This window comes from Humulus lupulus, chromosome 7, assembly GCF_963169125.1.
Source record: "Humulus lupulus chromosome 7, drHumLupu1.1, whole genome shotgun sequence".
NCBI lineage: Eukaryota > Viridiplantae > Streptophyta > Magnoliopsida > Rosales > Cannabaceae > Humulus > Humulus lupulus.
In genome coordinates, this window is record NC_084799.1 from 167,834,296 (window position 1) to 167,854,822 (window position 20,527).

General features: G+C 40.3%; 2 protein-coding genes across 3 annotated transcripts; one reads left to right on the forward strand and one right to left on the reverse strand.

Moving 5' to 3' along the window:
- Nucleotides 1-1,678: 1,678 nt before the first annotated feature.
- LOC133788793 (protein argonaute 4-like) lies at nt 1,679-13,261 on the reverse strand. 2 transcript variants are annotated; one of them, XM_062226396.1, is made up of 23 exons: nt 13,098-13,261; nt 11,378-11,629; nt 11,015-11,220; nt 10,714-10,923; nt 10,462-10,598; nt 10,273-10,370; nt 10,111-10,208; nt 9,794-9,953; nt 9,569-9,685; nt 9,331-9,438; nt 9,154-9,216; nt 8,948-9,061; nt 8,693-8,858; nt 8,479-8,591; nt 8,262-8,399; nt 7,699-7,826; nt 7,324-7,389; nt 6,667-6,730; nt 6,441-6,552; nt 6,267-6,340; nt 2,586-2,680; nt 2,365-2,396; nt 1,679-2,223 (listed from the first exon to the last, which is right to left on the reverse strand). In XM_062226396.1, exons 2-23 carry the CDS (start codon nt 11,624-11,626, stop codon nt 2,048-2,050), a joined length of 2,724 nt encoding a protein of 907 aa, XP_062082380.1. In that variant the 5' UTR covers nt 11,627-11,629; nt 13,098-13,261; the 3' UTR covers nt 1,679-2,047. The 2 variants fall into 2 exon arrangements, 1 of the variants encoding a protein (XP_062082380.1); XR_009873382.1 differs by having other exon boundaries at nt 2,042-2,223; nt 2,489-2,680.
- Nucleotides 2,896-6,240, forward strand: LOC133788794 (uncharacterized). The gene is made up of 3 exons (XM_062226397.1): nt 2,896-3,333; nt 3,432-5,183; nt 5,295-6,240. Exons 2-3 carry the CDS (start codon nt 3,455-3,457, stop codon nt 5,834-5,836), a joined length of 2,271 nt encoding a protein of 756 aa, XP_062082381.1. The 5' UTR covers nt 2,896-3,333; nt 3,432-3,454; the 3' UTR covers nt 5,837-6,240.
- Nucleotides 13,262-20,527: the final 7,266 nt, after the last annotated feature.

The window sequence follows — 20,527 nt, forward strand, 5'->3', positions numbered from 1 at the left end:
ACACTTACAAAATTGTTACTCAAAAATATATATATCATACTAAAAAAATTATATACAAAATTTTAGAGAAGAAAGTAAGAAAATCATAAGTATATATGCCATTAATATGAAATTGAAAAGAGAAAAGAATGATACATGTTTGATCGAGCACAAACATAAAGTAGTCACAAGCTAATAAGACTTGGTATCTCTTTATACCGTCTCTTTGAGGTACGCATCACAGTGAACCATACCAAGAACAAATCAAAAAGAACCATATCAAATATCTTATCTCATCTTAATATTCTAGTAACACAAGGCATCAGTTGCAAAATTGTGGAATCACGAGAATAATAATAAGCCAAAATCTAGAATCAAAATTTCTCAGTCATGCAAAATACAATGAATGAGATAATGATAATTGCAATGCCAATTGATGACCCTGGCCTGAATAATATTTTGTATCGCGTGCAAAAATATCAAGTCTTGTGTGACTAAAGTATGAACGATTAACAAATATAACAATAATTTCTGTAATTGCAATTACAGCCGAAGAAGTCAAGGACAGAGACAAAGATGTCGTTGACTTTATATCATCTATTGCTGTTGGTGGTTTCAAGTAAGAATATTTATACAAACTAGGTCGTTTAAAATCTTACATGGGGTGATATTGACTCAAACAAAAACACGTAGTTCGATTAACTCTATTCATAGATGAGCATCTATATCAACGTATAAAGCTAGGGGATTTTTTTTCATTTTATGTTGGGTTTTTTGTGTTTTTTATTTATTTAATATTCAGTTTCTCGATAGTTTTTTCCAAATTTTATTATTTGACCCGCATAAGTAATTTTAAATTTGTGGAGTAGATATTAATTTCAAATAATTTCAAGGAAAGTTTTTCTTTTTGGTTTGAAGAATGTTTGGGGAGTGAGAAACTAATCAAAACAATCTTTTATAAAGATTTTTTAATTCTTATTTTAAACAGGACTAAGGTATAATCATAGACTAAAAAAGCTTCTTTGAAACTTTTCTTAGTAACTACTTGGAGCATCCCAATGAAATATGCTAAATTAGTGATGCACACTAAGAAAGAAAAAAACGCTGCCAAAAGTGCATAATTAAATCATCATTAATTAGTTATTTTTTTTACTGAAATATAAAGTAGACTAATAAATAATCATTAAATCAACTTGAAAAAGTTGTGCCAACTGAAAATGCAAATATTATACTATGTTTGGCTCAAAAAAATGATGCAAAATTGATGATCATTTAATTTATATAAAATATGAAGAAAAAAATCACTTTACTCCTTATTTTATTATTCTCTTACTTACGAAAAAAAAAAGTAAATATGTATCAGGATATACTATATTATGTGCCAAAGTTGTACTACACATCATGAGCAACTTTCTTTAAGTTTCTAATATATAGCACTCTATTGGAGATGCTACAATGGAGCAGTATGCGAAACATTATCATTAAACAATGAGAAACATTAATACACCTTTAATAACAATATTAAATCAAAGTTGGGAAAGTAGTTGGCAACTACAGCTTATGGTCTTTTGCCAAAGCTATTGTGATTCACGTACCACGTTATCATAGAAATTTTAAGTCATTAAAACCCAGTTGACTAATTCCTACTATTATCGGTCATTAAAATCAATTCATGAACCCATCCAAAAATAAAATCCACTTCGTGAAAAATCAACAAAAAATAGATAACAGCCATAAAACCAGGCTCTAATAAAACATGGCCAACACAAGTACATGGACCTAACAGGTATAGAGCCACAGTAAAATACCAAGTTAACACTACATGCTTACCACAGATAAAAAGATCAAGCACTAACTTTACCACACTAAACAGTAAACACCTAGTCTGCATGTCACTAGTCCTAAAAAGACACTGGCCTCAAAATTATCAAAACACCAAAGGTAAAAGGTAAGGTCTTAGGGCTCAGAAAATAGTTCAGACATGCAGGGTTACCATGGAAGACCATAGCAAAAACCCAAAACTAATTACATAAAAGTTTTCACCAGTGTTTTTAGTAGGCTCAAAGCCTCAACAAAAGAACATGGAGTTGGACACATTATCCTTCAACCTGGGGAGTTGAGGAACAGGTGGAACTCCAGCAGAAGACATCCCACCATGGCTAGAGGACGTCTCGGAACTGTCCTCAAACTTCATAAACTGTCCGACCTGTGCAGCCGCCAAGTGTGCATAACAAATGGGCGCAACTGCAAAGAGAAACAAATTTAACGTCTCAAATGAATAGGAAAAAAAAAGGTGGGGGTCACATCTGGTAAAAGGCCCTTGTCATGTAGAACAATATTTGTGAAAGCAACATCAGAGCATTAACAGAAGAGCAAAAATCTTACCTACAGAAATGGCAGTTGTACTCCTCTGGTAACTGCAAGAACGAGACATAATTCAGTAGTGTTTATTGTTAATGCCAGCTAAATTAATTAACATTGAGCTATCTTGAAGAATATTCACACTTACACATATGATAGAGAATGAACGAGCTCTAGTAGCGTTCATAGTTAATGCCAGCTAAATTACTTAACATTGAGCTATCTTGAAGAATATTCACACTTACACATATGATAGAGAATGAACGAGCTCTTGTAGATCATCAGCTGAAAAACCAACTTCATCTAACAGGACATGATAATGAGTGGGCCTTGTAGTACCCTTTACAAAAAGGCAATAAAATAATCAAGTCAGTCATCTCACAAGAAATAGAAGCACTGAGATTAACATATTATTCATGGTTTAAAAAAACGTTTGAGGCGTACGCCTCGAGGCGAGGCGGTGAAAAAACGTATCTGAGGCGCCGCCTCATAGTGTGGCAGTGAGGCGCACGCCTCACGTGGGCGAGGCGGTCCGAGGCGTACGCCTCATGATCTTGATTTTTTATGGCTGTTTTATTGCCTCAAACCGTGGGGCCTTTTTCAAAATAATGATTTGGGCTTTTTTTTTAATTAAATGGGCTTAAAATTTGGGCTTAAGTGATCAGATTTTAAGTTAAAAAAACCCTAAGTTTCTCCTATTTCCCTCTTCTCTTTCTCCTTCACGGCAGAACCAACATCTCCCATCTTTCTCTCTTTTCTTTCTCCTTCACGGCAGCACCAAGCTCTCCCTCACACTTCACAGCAAGCTCCAACTGCACAGTAGGCTCTCTCCATCATCCAAGCTCTCCCTCACACTCTTTTCATTTCTCTCATTTTCAAGCAAGAAGCTCTCTCCTCTCACCCATCATCTCAGTTTTTTTTTTTGACCTCTTTTTCTCAAAGTCAAGGCAGCTACCAGCCTTAGTTTTTGTCAAAGTTGATTATTTTAGAAAGGTAAATAATTTCCTTAATCTTCTCTGTTTTTTGTTTTTTAATTTCCTTAGTTTTTGTTTTAAAGTTGCTGAATTTTTAATTTTATTTTATGCTTTTAGTTGCTGAATTTAAGTTGGGAAGGATGAGTAGAAAATATCCTTCTTGGAAGTATAGTGTTGAAATAGAAGTGCCGGAAAAAAGTGGAAAAAAAGGATACAAGTATTTAAAGTGTAATTTTTGTAGTAAAGATATTAAGGGAGGGGTGAAGAGAGTGAAAGAACATCTTGCTTGTACACACAAATATGTAAAACCATGTCCTAAAGTACCTAAAGAAGTCAAGGAGGAGATAAGTCAATATTTGAAAGACTATGAAACTACAAAATTTATTTCTCAACGAAAGTTTGATGAGGCGGTGGATTGTGGATCCTACTTTGGTGATGGACCTAGTGGTTTTGGTAGTGGCAATCCTTTGGAGGGTGTGAATTCTTGTCCTAGCAATAGTTCTAGAGGTGTTAGAGGGCCTATGGATCGATTTATGGAGAATAAAGGAGATGAGGAAAATGAAAAAAATACCGCTGCCACAAAAATGACTCCAACGAGTGCTAAAGAGCATCGAAATCAAGTATGTTTAGATATTGGGAGATTCTTTTTTGAGAATGGGATCCCATTTAATTGTGCAAGAAGCCCATCATATTTCAATATGTTGCGTTCGGTTGGGAATTATGGTCGAGGATTGAAAGCTCCAACAATGCATGAAATGAGGACTTGGATACTAAAAGAAGAAGAGAAGACAACATCCGAAATTGTGAATGAGATCAAAGCAACATGGAAACGAACAGGGGTTTCATTATTATCAGATGGTTGGTCAGATATGAGAAATAGGAGTCTGATCAATTTTCTAGTTAACAATCCCTATGGGACTGTTTTTTTGAAAACTATTGATGCATCAGATTGTGTAAAAGATGCACAAAAATTGTTTGAATTGCTTGATGATGTTGTTGAAGAAATTGGAGAAGATATTGTCATTCAGGTGGTCACAGATAATGCAAGTGCATACAAGGCCGCTGGAAGATTATTAATGGAGAAGAGAAAAAGTTTGTATTGGACTCCGTGTGCTGCTCATTGTATTGATTTGATGCTTGAGAAAATTGGAGAATTGCCACAACATAAAAATGCTTTGCTTAAAGCAAAGAGAGTTAGCAATTTCATCCATAACCATCAATGGGTGTTGAGTTTAACAAGAAAATTTGCAAAGAAAGATCTTCGACCAGCTGTCACACGATTCGCCACTGCCTTTCTAACTTTAGAAAGTATGCATCAATTGAAGCAACCACTACAAATGATGTTTGTTTCAAAAGAATGGTCAAGTTGTGCATGGGCAAAGAAACCTGAAGGGAAAGCTGTGAAGAAAATCATAATGAATGATAATACATTTTGGCCTAGTGTGGTTTATTCCATAAAAACCACAAAGCCCCTTGTGAATGTTTTAAGAATAGTTGATGGTGAGAGGACACCGGCAATGGGATTTATTTATGGTGTTATGGATGAGGCAAAAGAAAAGATAGCAAAGAACTTAGATGGAGACGTGTCTTCATATAAGGAGATTTGGGAGATCATTGATCAAAAGTGGGAGTTTCAATTGCATCGCGACTTGCATGCAATTGCATATTACTTGAATCATCGATTCAGATGGAGTCCCAATGTTTCCGAGCATCCAGAGATTAAAACTGGTTTGTATAAGTGCATGGATAGACTCATCAAGGACCAAGAAACATATGTGAAGGTCGATGCCCAACTTGATGAGTATAAATACAAGCGAGGATTGTTTGGCTTCAGATCATCCTTAACATCATACTTAACACGTCCACCTGGTGAATACTTAAACTTTTATCTCATTTTTTGTTTTATTATAGTTTATATTAATATTATAAAATAAATTATTCATTACTTTGCTTCTTTTTTCATGTCTTTAATTTGTATAGTTGAATGGTGGGACAACTTTGGAGATGAAGTTCCAGAACTCAAGTCATTTGCAACAAGAGTTCTAGGTCTTACTTGTTCAGCATCGGCATGTGAACGTAATTGGAGTACGTTCAATCAAGTGCACACAAAGAGAAGAAATCGTCTGAGCACAAAAAAGATGAATAGTTTGGTGTACATTATGTACAACAAAAAGTTGAAGCACAAATTTTTTAAGAAACAATCACGAAGAGAGGAAGATGATCCTTTGATTGTTGAAAATGTGTCTTCTGATGATGAATGGGTAGCCAATCCAAATGATGAAGAGGATGGTGATAGTAGAGCAATCGAAGTTGGTGGGGAAATTGAGATTGAGGATGAGGGCGGAAGTTTAGCACCGAGGAAGAGGAAAAGAAATCAAGCACCAATTGAAGTGAATTTGGATGAGGAAGATGAATTTGAAGGAGGAGAAGATGACAGTGAAGATGGAGATGATGGACGAGCTATACAATTTCATAATTTCATGAGTGATGATGAAGAAAGTGAAGAGTTCTTGGAGATTTAATGCATTTTATTTATGATTTTAAGACTTATAACTAGAACTTTTATGACTTTGATATGGACTTATGTGTTGTTTGTTATGAATTCTATGAAATTTCATGAATTTTAGGATATTTTATGAATTTTATTATATTTTTTAAATTTTATTTGTTCTTATAGTTGAGGCGTACGCCTCGTTGCGCCTCGAGGCTTACGCCTCGCGGTACTAAGAGAAAACGCCTCGCCTCGCGATTTCGCCTTTCAAAACCTTGATATTATTACATGCATAAATATCTTAAACATAAATCCTTTCAATATAATAAGTTCCAAAGATTTAAGGTTCTGTTAAGATATTGATCCTTACTAAGAACTACAAAATTAATCAAAACATAAAAAAAATTCATGCACAAACACCACTTCCTAATAAGAAACAAATGCATAGTGAAAACACTCACAATCATGCCTGCGTGTGCACAGAGGTAGAAGTCGTTGTTTTTTGGATGACAAATCCTGTTGTCAATAATGGTACCTGAAAAAAATAAAGGTCAAACTTGTTATTTGAACAAAATGAGTAGATATGGTTTATTGGCAACATAAAGGTCAAAATTCAAATTAAATAAAAAAAATACCAGGAGGAACATTTTCGGGGTTCGATTGTTGGAAGAACTTTGTATGGTGATTTTTTTGAGCAATAATAACCACAAACTTGGGATTCCAGCTCTCATCAAGAAACTTGCATGCCTGAGAGAACATTGGAAGTTAATATAATTTCATAGTTAAGCACAAAAATTGGAAGTTAATATAATTTCATAGTTAAGCACAAAAGTTACAGGATAATGGAACAGAACTAAAAACCTCAATGATTTGATCCAGTTCTATGTTCAGTACTTGGTTGAACTGTGATTCACTGACCCCATCCCTATTTCAATGCATAAAAATAATCAATAACAAAAAATTTCAGAAGTTTTAATAAATATGACACATAGAAAAACCAAGCAACGAGAATTACATCAAACTAATAGTTACAAAAACTTCAAACCGCTAAAATAACATAAAAATACCTAATAATGACATCTGATAGTACAGAAAAAGAAAAAAATAGAAAGAGAAAAACAACTGTAGTATTAACAACTAAAACGAATGGAGGGGAAAAATATATTAGAATGGTGAATTTACAAAATCTACAAACCTTAACAAAAAAAATTACCTCTATATATTAAAAAGTACGAACAAATTCTGGATTCAGATTCCAGTACTAAAAACAGATAAAATATTGTAAGCACTATCATCCTTGTTATAACTGTACTGTACCCCAACTTTTCCTTTGTTAAGCAGGATCTTTAATTTATAATATGTTCATGTGGCAGAATATCTAAATACGTTAATTCTGCTAATTTTAGTGGATAATAAACCTCTGTTCAATGGAAATTGCTTCAATTTGTAAGTACATATAATTGTGATCAAATAATACTGAGATAGTTACAAAACAAGTCATGAAGATAAATACAATACCTAAAAATGATGATCTGATCAGGTTTTCGTTTTGCTGAACTCGTAAAGAAGTCCACAAGAAGCTCCCTGAGATAGAAGGGAAGTGTATCACAAAGAAAGTGTAAAATAATATAAACAAAAATATATAACTAGATCCTGGCAAGCTCAATAAAGCAAGAAAAAGCCAATTTTCATTCAAACATCCTTCGTAGACTTTCCACCAGGGTAGCTCATTCATCAGCTAGGCTTGCATACCACATAAATAGATATATACATATAAGCATTCACAAAGATATATATGGATAAAGAGAGAGAGAGAGAGAGAGAGAGAGAGAGAGAGAGAGAGAGAGAAAATATACAAAGTGTAAATCAAGTACCTTATTATAGACATCCTACCTTATGATACCTTCATCCTCTTTACCAACTGGCTTAAATAACGAATCAATCATTTCCACCTTGGGTGACTGCGTACGAACAGAAGCCCTATAACGAGAAATTGAGGGCCAATTCCTAGAACTAACAACCTGTCAATCAAAAGCTAAAAAAAGTATCAGCATCTCAGAATTAGCATCTCTGACAAATTTGGATAAACTACAGAATGCCTCCTCAGCTATGTATTAAATTTTAAACTCGCCTACCATTAAACAACAATGTAAGAAAATACTAATTTTGGCATTTAAATTTGATTTTATATGTACTCCTTTCATGGAGGATCAATTCTGACACCATGGGGCACCACTACAGCATTAACAACAATAAGCTACGAAAATACTATTCACTTTAATCACCAAAAAGTCAGGCATCTGATAGAACGAAGTTGCTGCAAAATTGTATAGAAGTATATGATATAAAAAACAAAACAATACTTGATGTTAGCCAGCCAACATGGATGTCTATGAAATAGCAGCACTGTGAATGAAAAGAACAGTTGCAACTACGCATTATCAAATCAACATTACCGCCGCAATTGAAGGTATGTCAGACTGCCCAGGAGATCCATGTGATACATCCATTCCAAGAATGAGAGTAGGACTTTTGGAGACCACTGGGATCATTGAATTACGTTCAACAGCTAAAAAAGAGTTTAACCCACCAAGCTGCAAGGATTGAGAGCATGGAAAAGCATGATAACCAAAGACAGTTATTTTAGGAATGAAGATATTCAACAACAAATACCTTGGCATTGATCTTCAAAAGAACATTTGTAATGTATTGATCATTGACCCTTTGAGGAGCAATGCATTGAGTCACAATTCCAAACTCAGAAAGATTCTTCTTTTTCCATGGGCCTGGAGTTTCATTAAAAACACACATTAATGACATTCAAAAGGGGAAAAGAAATAATAATTCCAAAAATAAAATAAAGAATACAAGGGATCATTAATCCAACCATAAAGATCACAATTTTTCCTCTCTGGAAGCAGACAAAGTAGAAAATCAGGTGCCCCGGGAAGTTTTGACTGTATCTCATCAAACATTTTCTCAACGCGAACCACAGGTGGGGCACGTCTGAACTGTCCACCCTCTTGAAACACTTCAAAAGGAGGTTTCATCATCTGTCACAAATAAATCAAACAACAATAATCAATTACTAAATAACCACCAGCTCAGAAATTCTGACTACACTGTTACAAAACCAACTTACAATTCCTTTCATCTCTCCACATTTTATCAGAGTTTGCACAAGGTTATTTATGTCACACCGTGCATTGAAGTTAACTACAGCCCACTTTTCTATCTTGGTTGGCTGTGCTAATTTCTGCAAAAATAGTTATGACAGTTATAAAGTTAACTACACCCCAATAATTTAATAGTAATACATAAACAAGAAAAACGAGGTTGAAGAAACACCTTGTTGTTGAAATTCCATTTACCATTCCGGGGAAAAAAATCCTCCCCGTTACCTGCTTTCAACTGTAAAGAGAAAGTATCAATGAAAGGCACAACATAACAAGCTATTATTAACAAGAGGTTACGCTTGCAACTAAATATCACTTCATTAAAAAAAAATTATATATGTATATAGACCTTGGGGGCAGGCAGAACTCGGCCTTCCACCTGGGTGAAACTATTACTAATTGTTACACCACAAGAGCGTAACATGGGTTCAGCATCATAATCGCTGCGCTTCAGAGCCTGTGTCCAAATGCAAAAAACTTAAAATTAAAATCTAGCATGTCTTTGAAAAGAATAATGATAGAATCAAGAAACTTAAAGGAAACATTCTAGCATGTCTTTGAAAATAATGATGATAAAAGAGACTAACACTAGACAACACTTGCATCCTCTCATGTGGTTTTTGTCGTGATTTCTCAACCAACGAAGACCTTTGGAATGTCGACAGCGACTTCGTGTAACGCTGCAATGAAACCAAAGAGCAGAGCTAGAAAACACACACACACAGAAAGCCTGTTAGAAAGAAATTGTTAGGTAGTAAAACCCTAAAACAATTGTGACATTAACTAGAGCATCTGCAGATAAATCAAGTAACCTCAACAGGGAAAAAGGTTGGGCGTTTAGGTTTCCCGACATTAATGCATGGAAGATCTTCAGAATATCGCAAATTTATATGACGTTGATTAACAAAATAATCATAGACAGTAACTTCCAATGGTTCACTGTCACTATCGCCTCTCTGCTTCAATGTAAACCTGATAACAAGCAAGAATGACAATTATCCAACAAAACAAAAAAAAAAGGGAAAAAATATTAAAGAAAATTAACTTGATAAAACGAGGCATCAGAAAAAACTATTGGGAATCAAAGCACAATAAAAGAGAAGAAAACGTGACAAGAAAATAATCATACGTTTGTTCTCTGCATGACTTCTCACTCAGTCCTGTAATCTTGTATTCAGTATAAGAGGGATCAACTTTGATCCTCAAATTCTTGAGCGTCCGTTTAGCCTGTTTACAAAGACATGTTGAGGAAAACAAACACAAACACACTAAATATACAAATGTTGATTACCTTCGCCCAGTCTATCCTACTAGGATCATTCACACCTTGGTTAGAAATTAAAAAATCTACAACTGGCCCAGGTTGTATGATCATCGTTGTAGACACATCTGAAAAAAGGTGAGATAAATGTGAAGAACACACACCAAAAATAAACCAAGTTTCTAAAAAACATAGAAGAAAATGTAAAGAGGATGTTGCCTATGTTTAAAGACAATCCTTCCTGGGCTGCTCTAAAACTGGAATGAAATCCTCTGCACCCAAGAACTCCTCCCCCCACATCAACAAAATTTTTTGGATCGTTATGAAAAAAAGATTGGCGAACAAGTAGGCATCCCCTGGAACAATCGACTTGTATCATAATGTATTAAATATGAAACCCAATTTAAGATTTCAGATTAGACAAAAGGCTCCTAACAAAATGGAGAATAATAATTAACATATTTCACTCACTGCCTAGATGCATGTTGTCGTAAGATGATATCCAACACTCTCAGAGCTTCTTGGGAGTTCTCAGTTTCTTGACCACGTAGAGCACTGGCAATAGCCTGCATGGGAATTTTTGCAGCAAAGCTAATTTCGACTTTAAATGTTTTGGACTGGTATTGGCGACGCAATCTCTTTCGGTCACCCTCAGCATTGGGGCTCTGACTACCATTGACTCTGAGCAATAACAATTTTACATGAATTCAGAACAAAAAGAACAAAATAAACAGAAAAAAAGTTCCAAATAAACTGGACAGAGCAGGGCTACCTATCAGATGATACGTCCTCAAGTACAACAGTAAATTCAAGCTTGTTTCCTGGAAGAGGCCCAACAGTAAACAAGCTCTTCTCTCCATCATAGGCAAAGTTTTTTCCACCTAAATCGGATTTGTAAGTTTCATGGACCCTATCAATCACTTTCCGTCCAACACCCTTACCATCAACAGGGCGACCATCTTCATAAAAGAGGGCAACCTATTCACACCATTCATAAATCAATCAAAATCTGGACAATCCATTGATCCTACTCACAGATTTATAAATGGATCGATTTTTTAAAAATTTCTTCTACAGTACAGAAATACAATGATAAACAAACTGTCACAAATTTATGAAAGCATGATAAACTTACACTGTAATGGAAAAACTGGTCTTGCAAATTACTGACTTTGACTTTGAAATGATTTGTCAACAGCGGTATCTTTTGCCCTTTAGATCCAAGGTTGCGCCTGGCCATTGGAAGTCGGACAGTTTTCTTCTTAACTGGGTCAAGTGCCTGTTCTGATTCTGCCTTGATTGGAACAATATCTGGTGGGATAACAGGGGGTGGAGGAGGCAAAGCCTCCTCTGTTCCGTTTCCATCAAGCTCAGAAGAACTCATTTCCTGTGCACAAAGCAGAAAAAAATAAACATGCAAAGCCAGACTCAGCCAAATTAGAAATTCAAAGAAGATAAAAAAAATACTAAGAACCCATATTCAAAGCAGAATACAGAACAAATAAACATGCAGACCGAAAAACTCAAGAACATAACTCCTAAGCAGCAAGGTAAACTTAGCAGAACCAAAAATTCATGACCAATTAACAATGAAAGCAGGAACACTTTACACACATATGATGATATAATCAAAATCAGTACATGCATGGAAAATGACTTCTAACAATCTACGTCATACCACATCAGTCCAGCATAGTATTACACCTTATATGTAGTAAGACAACCAACTTGGACAAAAGCAGTCACCAAAACTATATAGCATGAGGCAGATTTTTCTTACAAAAGAAATAAATCCGATCGGACACAATATACATACAATATCAACCCAGTATGACACACATAAAACTTTCACAGAAAAATAAAGATACAAATAATATAAAATCAACTAAGAAGACGTACAAGGGATCATCCGTTTGACGTAACACACTGCATTGTATAATAGTCTTCAAATAGGCATGACCAATGTGGCAAAAGGCCTTTTAAAAACATGACATGAAAATAAAAGAAACACTATCCTTACTTGTACATAACCCAAAATGGAGTCAATGTGTAGAAGAACAAATTAGTTTCTTAAACCTTCAGATTTTGGTAGTAAACGAATTCTACTAATACAAATCTAAAACAACATAACAAAGCACCAAAATAATCATGCGAAAACCAAAACCCATAAAAAAATTTAAAAAGTACAAAAGTAAAAAATACTATCAGACCCATAACAAGCACAGCCTTCAAATAAAAACAAAAACCCAAATAACATTTAAAATGCTAAATGAAAAAAGAATTACATGCAAAGTGGTAAACACACACTCGAAAATATATACCTAAACGTGGTCCAAAAGAAGAACCCTCCAACACTTGTGAGTTACCAGAGTAGCAAAAATAAATACCGCAAGGAAAAAATAACGAAATAATTAAAAACCCTTCAAAAGAAAGAGAGCAACATTTCTGGGCTTCTGGGAACCACCAAGCACAAAAACACACAAAAAAAGTGATGTGCAATACAGTAAACACAATCGGTCAAAGCCAAAACCCCAAAAATTAAAACCACAAAAGTGAAACACCAAAGCAATGTGCCATCAATAAAAAGCAAAATAATAAAAGCAATAAAAAATAGTAACGGAATGAAAAATCTAACTACCAAAAAAAAAATCTAAAAAATGAAAAATCAAAGAGAACAATTGTAGAGAAAACAAAACTATCCTCGCTGAACCTGAAAAAGGCAAACGTAAAAAAAATACAGAAAAACCGAAGCTGAAAACATCCCAAAAACGAGCCACATTAAACGGTTGACCCTCAAAAATGAAAAATCAAAGCATACGCCATTAGAAGCGAACAGAGAAAACCTGTAAGTATACCTGAAACACAGGAAGAAGAAGCAAAGCAAGAAACCCTAAAGCTCGAAGCGATCTCTTTCTCTCTCAGAAACTCGAATGGAGGGTCAGTGAGACTGAAGACAGTGGAGGTAAGTACCCTCGTCTCCCCGTTTTAAGTGCTGTGAATTCCCTCAAGTATCACGCTCTACAGTTCGTACAATCTCCATAATATTTACCGCTGATCAACGGCTCAGATTTAAAGACCACAATAAAGAAAACGCATTAATTGCTACGGCTTTTTCTATGTAAACTCCACCTCTTTTTTATTACTGCTAATTTATTTATTTTTCTCTCACAGTCACAGACGCGGTGACAGTCACGGTGACCGAAGCGCACGCTCTCAAAATTTCGTTGCTTCGCAAAAGTTGGTTATGCCACTCCTCGGGCGAAGCTTTTTGTTTGACGATTTTAACCTTCTGAAATTGTAATATGGATGGATTGCGTGTCGGGAGAAGAGGAGCGAAATGTGAGAGGTAGTTTAGTCATTTTGATATCGTGTCACACTGTATTGTCGCGTGGGGCCCGCGTGTTTTATCTAAACAGAACAGATAACTCAAAATGAGTCTTTTTAGTTTCCCAATTAAAAAAAATATATATTATAAAAAGTAAAAGATTTAATTAGAATATTGATGACGTTTCATGCTGTGACATATATTTGTCACAGGTTTTTTGGGGTCAGAAACGGTCATTGAGTTTGGTTTTTTTTAGGAGGTTACTCTTAATACACTTGTCAATCACAATCAATTGGCCGATTTTCTCCATAGGTCTGCCCTGATGTAAAAGCATTAATGAACAATTCCTTAAAAAAGAAACATATTTGCACGTAATTTATATATTTTTAATAAGATAAAATATTCCTTTCTAAAAAATAAAAAATAATAATAAGATAAAATTCTTATTAATTAATTATTACTAGTAAATTTGATAATAAAAAATAAGACTAATATTGTAACATCAAAATTTACATACACAATTTACACCACTATGACCACGTTTAGCTAAGTTTATCTTAAGCAAAAATATTTTTGAAAATATTTGGGTAAAAAATAAAAAGTATTTTTTTTAATTTAAAAAGTATTTTTAAAAGTAAGTATTCTTAGTTTAAACCTATTTTAGAAACTGTTTTTTAAATTAGAATTGTTATCCAGATTTCCGGATAGCGTTTAGATTGATGACTTCGGGGAAGCAGAATTATCGATGTCTTTCACAGTAGGTGACCAGAGCTCGCGGATGGACAGAAAGGCTTCGCCTCCCCTGTTTGATATCCGGATTACTCTTCCAAGCAAGCACAACACGGAAACTCGTTGACTCTTCCGGACTCCCGAAGGATACCCCTCGGGGAGGCCCCTTCCAGGAGAGGCCCTTCGAGTGGTCTCCGCGGAAACAGTTCCGTGCCTCGCACAGAACAAAACCGAACTGTCGAGTCCGGGAGAGGACATATTTGGAATGATATCCGTCTGACACAGGATCCCGCCTGACACGCCCGTCAGGACAAAGCCGCACACATCCCAGCACGCCTAAAGGTACCTTTTCGCCTACTGTTCCGCTGACAACTTGGAAAAGACGGCTGACTTTGTGTGTTCCCCATACTTTCACGTAAATATATCCACATAGAGTCTTGTAGCCATGCGACTACAGTAATTGTATCCCCTATTTATGGCTGGTGTAATTAAGACCCATGTACGTGGAGAAAAACCCTAATCCGAAACCCTAGCTATAAAGGCCCCTTCATTTTACAAGAAGAAGGGGGACCGAGAGATCACATAGCAAAAACTCTACAAAAATCTCTCTAGCTTCATCTTCTTCAAGAGAACCCGAGCGAAACATTGTGAGTGTGTGAAGTTCTTATGCACCAGCCATCTTACTGTAACCTTTTCCAAGTATAATAACATCGACTCGTGGACTAGGGCTTGTTAACGCCTGAACCACGTAAAAACACTGTTTGTTTAGTTACATTTCAGTATTTCTACAGTTCTTATCTTTTTATTATTCTGTTAGTTATTCGTTTCCGAAAAACTCGGTAAACATTTTGGTTCTTTCATTGAGAGCTGTAGGAAGTTGTTAGTCAGCTCTTTTTCTGTGTACGTTTTTTGTATTCACTTCGTACTAAAGAGATGGTGACTACGCGAAAATCCGCTGTTGACAAAAATGCTACGGTCAACCCCGATACCGTGACGGAAGATGTGGTGCAAAGCGAACCCTTAGACTACCGAGGTGAGGACCCGACATCCCGCCAGGATCAGGTCAGTACCGAAGATACAACATACTTAGAAGACGAAGAAGAGTATGTCCAAGACGGTTATTACAAGGACGGCTGCTACTATGAGAAGGACCCAGAACTGATCCAAGTAGCCGAAGAACTGGTGGCCACTAAGGCCAAGCTTGCTGAGCAGGAGCGCGTCTCCGAAAGAATGCAACGCATGATGGAACGCCTCCAAAGTAAGTTCGGAGATCTAGGCGACTCGGACGAGGATACCTCTGTTCGAGGTGGTGCTGATGCCCCCATGCCGGATCCAGCCGCTGCTGGACCATCCAAAGCCGCCCCTAACAAGGGCAAAGAAAAAGTTGGAGAGCCTGTGCGCGCTGACGCCCCTGCACCTCCTAAAGGCGTGAATCACCAGGCCGACTGCCCCCCCCGCGCGCAGAAGGTCTCTGGCGCTCCTAAGCCCAGACGCCCTTCAGCCCCAAGGGGGCACTCTGTGCCTAAAGGGCCCGGTGCTAAGGCACCCAGGCCTAGGGGAAGGAACAACCGCCCCAGTGATTCCGTCAATCAGGACGGTCGGGCTGCGAACTCGCACTCCGAAGATAGCTGGTCCACGGTGGACCTAAGAAGAAGGTTGGAGGCCAAGTATGAGAAGGCCAAAGGGGAAAAAGCCCGGCCTCGCGGAGATGACCTCCGAAATCATATTAATGACAAGCTCCGGGGACGTGACCTCCCGGAAAGTGATACGAAGAGGCTCGAGGAATAGATTGCTGCCTTGACCAAGCTGGTCCGGAAGCAAAGTGGGGCCCTGTCAGATTCTGAGGAGGAAGACCCGGAACCATGTATTAGGAGGATCGCGGAAACGTCCCTCCCGGATAACTTCAAAATGCCTCACATAGAATTATATGATGGGAGGACAGACCCGCGTACCCACCTAGCTAAATACAATAAAATGATGCAAGTGGCACGCGTCAGTGAGGACGCCAAATGCATGTGCTTCTCACTCACCCTTACCAAGTCCGCGGAGGACTGGTGGAAAAGATTAGCTCCCGGATCAATCCACAGTTGGAAGGAGCTACAGTCCGCGTTTAGGAGGCAGTTTATTGCTGCCCGCGACCACGACATGGAGGTTGGTTCCTTAACCAACATCAAGCAGCAACCCACTGAGAACCTCAAAGCTTTCATTCAGAGAATGATGGAAGCTGCTGCAAAAACCAAGGTCAGCGATGACATGAAGCTGATCGCCCTTCAATCGGGCCTTACTGTCGGCTCCCTGCTATGGGGGGAAATGCAAAGGAGACGGGCAGAAACCCTGTCCGAATTCATGTCAAAAGCTCAGGGAATCATCAACCTTGAGGATGCCTACCAGCAAGCCTTTGGAGTTCCCCCGGCTCCAACCCCTTCCGTGACTGCGCCGAGCTTTGCTTCGCAAGCTCCCGCACCAGCCCTCACGCTTCCAGGAGCCCGATTCACTCCGAGTGTGTATGGGCCTTCCGCGTCTGCTCAGACGCCGGGTCAAACCCATTTCTCTGGGTATGGAGCAGTACAAACCGGATGTAGTATCGCTCCTAGCATGCCGCAGCCGCAAGCGGAAGCCCCGGAACGAAGTTTGAGCCAATCGCGGAGCAAACGAAGCGGAAGAAACTCCAACCGGGGAGACCATTCAAAGAAACCCCGAAAGGATTATGAGCCCAAGTTCACGGAATATACCAGTTTGATAGACTCGCGAGAGAATGTCTATCGGGCGACCTGTAATATGGTCAACTACAGGAAGCCCCCGAAAGTGTCTCACGGAGGAAGGCGTCCGCGAGACTCCAATAAGAGGTGTGAGTTCCACGGAGACGTGGGGCACACCACGAATGAGTGCCTTCAGCTGAAGGATGAGATCGAGTCCCTGGCAAGAGCGGGACACCTCGGTCAGTGGGTGAGAATACCCATAATCTATCCCGGACAGGGGGTAGTTCACGGAGCTGCATATTCCCCGGGACAGAGGGGGGCCGCTAGCGCTCCTGGAGCCGGTCACCCCCAAGCTCCCGGGTCTCAGTTCCCAGCACTTCCTCCTCCACCTGCTCCGGCGCCCATTGCCTTGTTGGCTCCAGGGCCAGGCAACCCATATCCGCCCGGCCTTGCTCCGCCACCCGTTGACGGACACGTCGCCACCATTTCCGGAGGACCACACCTTGCCGGAAGCACCCGCAACTCCCAGAAGAGGTACTTGAGGGAGTTAGAGCACGCCGAGGAGATGTGCGCCTTGGTCCAATCACCTGCTCAACGTCCCCGAATGATGGATCTTCCCATCACCTTCACGGAGGACGATGCTCGACATGTGCACTTCCCCCACAACGATCCCCTCGTGGTGGAAGCCCAGATTGCCAATAAGAAGGTCTCACGGATCTTGATCGATAACGGAAGCTCCGTGAACATCCTCTTCAAAGCGGCCTTCCACGCGATCGGATTGACCGAGACGGACCTGGCCCCATGCCCCATCCAGCTTCAAGGTTTCAATGGGGACGCACTCATGCCATTAGGCAAAATTCAACTTCCGGTCACCCTCAGAGGAGAAAGCGACGCTTGTGCCTTCAAGCATAGCACATTCGTGGTGGTCGACTGCCCCACGGCGTATAATGCCATCTTAGGCCGACCGGTCCTGATCGATTGTGGGGCCATAACCTCGATACGTCACTTATGCTTGAAGTTTCCCTGCGACGATGGGCGTATTGGCACCCTCCGAGGAGACCAGAGAAGTGCACGGAGCTGTTATAACGTCTCCGTCCGAGCCGTCTACACGGTCCGAGAGACGTTTGCTGCCATTCCTCTGGCGGAAGTATTGCCAGAAACTAGGGATGCTCAGGAGGCATACTTTGACGAACTCGACCCAAGAGTGGGAATCGAGAAAGCAATAGAGCTGATGGAGGAAGTCGAAGAGGTGATCCTCAATCCGGGAGAACCCACCAAGGTCATTCAGGTTGGGAAAAACCTGCCGTCGGCCGTTCGAGATAAGATCGTGGCCACTGTGAAGGATAATCAGGATATCCTGGCATGGTGCCACGCTGATATGACGGGGATTAATCCCAATGTTGCGTGCCACGCACTCAACATAGACCCAGCTGCAACTCCAATTCGCCAAAAGAGGAGGCCGCTGGACCCAGTGAGAGCCGAAGCCGTCAAAGCTGAAGTGGACAAATTGATGTCCATAGGCTTTCTCCAGGAGTCGCACTATCCCGTGTGGTTGGCCAACCCAGTTCTGGTCCCGAAACCCGATGGGTCCTGGAGAATGTGCATTGACTTCACGGACCTAAACAGGGCCTGCCCGAAAGATTGTTTCCCTCTCCCGCGAATCGATCAGATGGTGGACGCTACTTCCAGGTACGAACTCTTATCCTTCATGGATGCGTACTCCAGATACAACCAGATCAAGATGCATGTCGCGGACCAGGAACACACCAGCTTCCTCACGGATAAGGGTGTCTACTGTTACGTGGTCATGCCTTTCGGTTTGAAGAATGCTGGGGCGACTTACCAGCGTCTGGTAAACAGAATGTTCAAGGACCAACTGGGGAGGAACATGGAGGTGTACGTGGACGACATGTTGGTAAAGTCCAAGACCTCCGGGGACCACAGTAACGACCTTGAGGAAGCTTTCGCCGTGATCCGAAAGTACGGGATGAAACTAAATCCAAAGAAATGTACTTTCGGGGTCTCGTCTGGGAAGTTCCTCGGTTTTATTGTCAGCTCCCGCGGAGTGGAAGCCAACCCTGAGAAAATAAAGGCGTTCATAGATATGCCTTCCCCCCGGAAGCATAAGGATGTCCAGAGCGTTACCGGAAGGATAGCTGCTCTCAGCCGCTTCGTATCCAAGGCCACCGACAAGTGTATCCCCTTCTTCAATGTTCTGCGAGGGAACAAGAAGTTCGAGTGGACCCCCGAATGCGAAGCGGCCTTCCAACACCTCAAAGAACATTTAACCCGAGCCCCCATTCTGTCCAAGCCGGTCGAAGGAGAGGCGTTGTTCTTATACCTAGCTGTGACTGAGCACGCAGTAAGTGCCGCTCTCGTCCGGGAAGATGGCCGTATCCAGCTCCCTGTGTATTACGTAAGCAAGAGGTTATTGGACGCCGAGTCCAGATATTCGATGATCGAGAAACTCTCCCTCTGCTTGCTGATCGCTTCACGGAAGCTGAGGCCATATTTCCAGGCGCACACCATCAAAGTACTCACCAACCACCCTCTCCGACAAGTCCTGCAGAAGCCCGAGTCTTCTGGCAGATTGCTTAAGTGGGCCATGGAACTAAGCCAGTTCGACGTCCACTACCAACCGCGTGTTTCCATGAAAGGTCAAGCTCTCGCGGACTTTATTGTGGAGTGCTCGGGAATGAATGACCTCCCAGAAGATCCTGTCCCGGAACTTCCCACCTGGAAGGTCTACGTAGACGGAGCCTCAAATGAAAAAGGAGCTGGAGCGGGGGTCATCCTAATATCTCCCCAAGGGCATCAGCTCCAGAGCGCCATCCGTTTCGCATTCCCAGCATCCAACAACGAGGCAGAACACGAAGCCATGTTAGCTGGGTTACGACTGGCCAGAGAAGTCGGAGCCCAAAAAATCGAAGTGTACAGCGACTCCCTACTTGTGGTAAACCAAATATCCGGGGAATACCAGACGAAAGGCGAAAGGATGGCTGCCTACGTGTCTCTCTCCCGCGACCTACTGCAGCATTTCAAAGAACACCAAATCCGCCAGGTCCCCCGGGACCAGAACTCACTCGCGGACACGCTGGCCAAGCTTGCAACGGACCCGGAGATTGAACAGTATGGCTTAGTCCCCATCGGGCACTTAGAAGCCCCCAGTACTGAGACGCGAAGGATAAACGCCATCATCGACCATTCCCACTCCTGGATAGGACCCATCCTCAGATTTCTCACCACCGGAGAACTCCCCACCGATAAAGCTGACGCAAGGAAGCTCCAGTATCAAGCTCCCCGATACGTGGTTATGGATGGAAAGCTTTACCGCAGGGGGTTGTCCATACCCTTCCTTAGGTGTGTTGCCGGAACCGAAGTCAGCACCATCATCCATGAGATTCACGGAGGCTTCTGTGGCGATCATACCTCCGGGCTGAGCCTCTCCAAAAAAATCCTTCGACAAGGATACTTCTGGCCCACCATGAAGAAGGATTGTGTGGATTATGTCAGGAAGTGTGAGCAGTGCCAG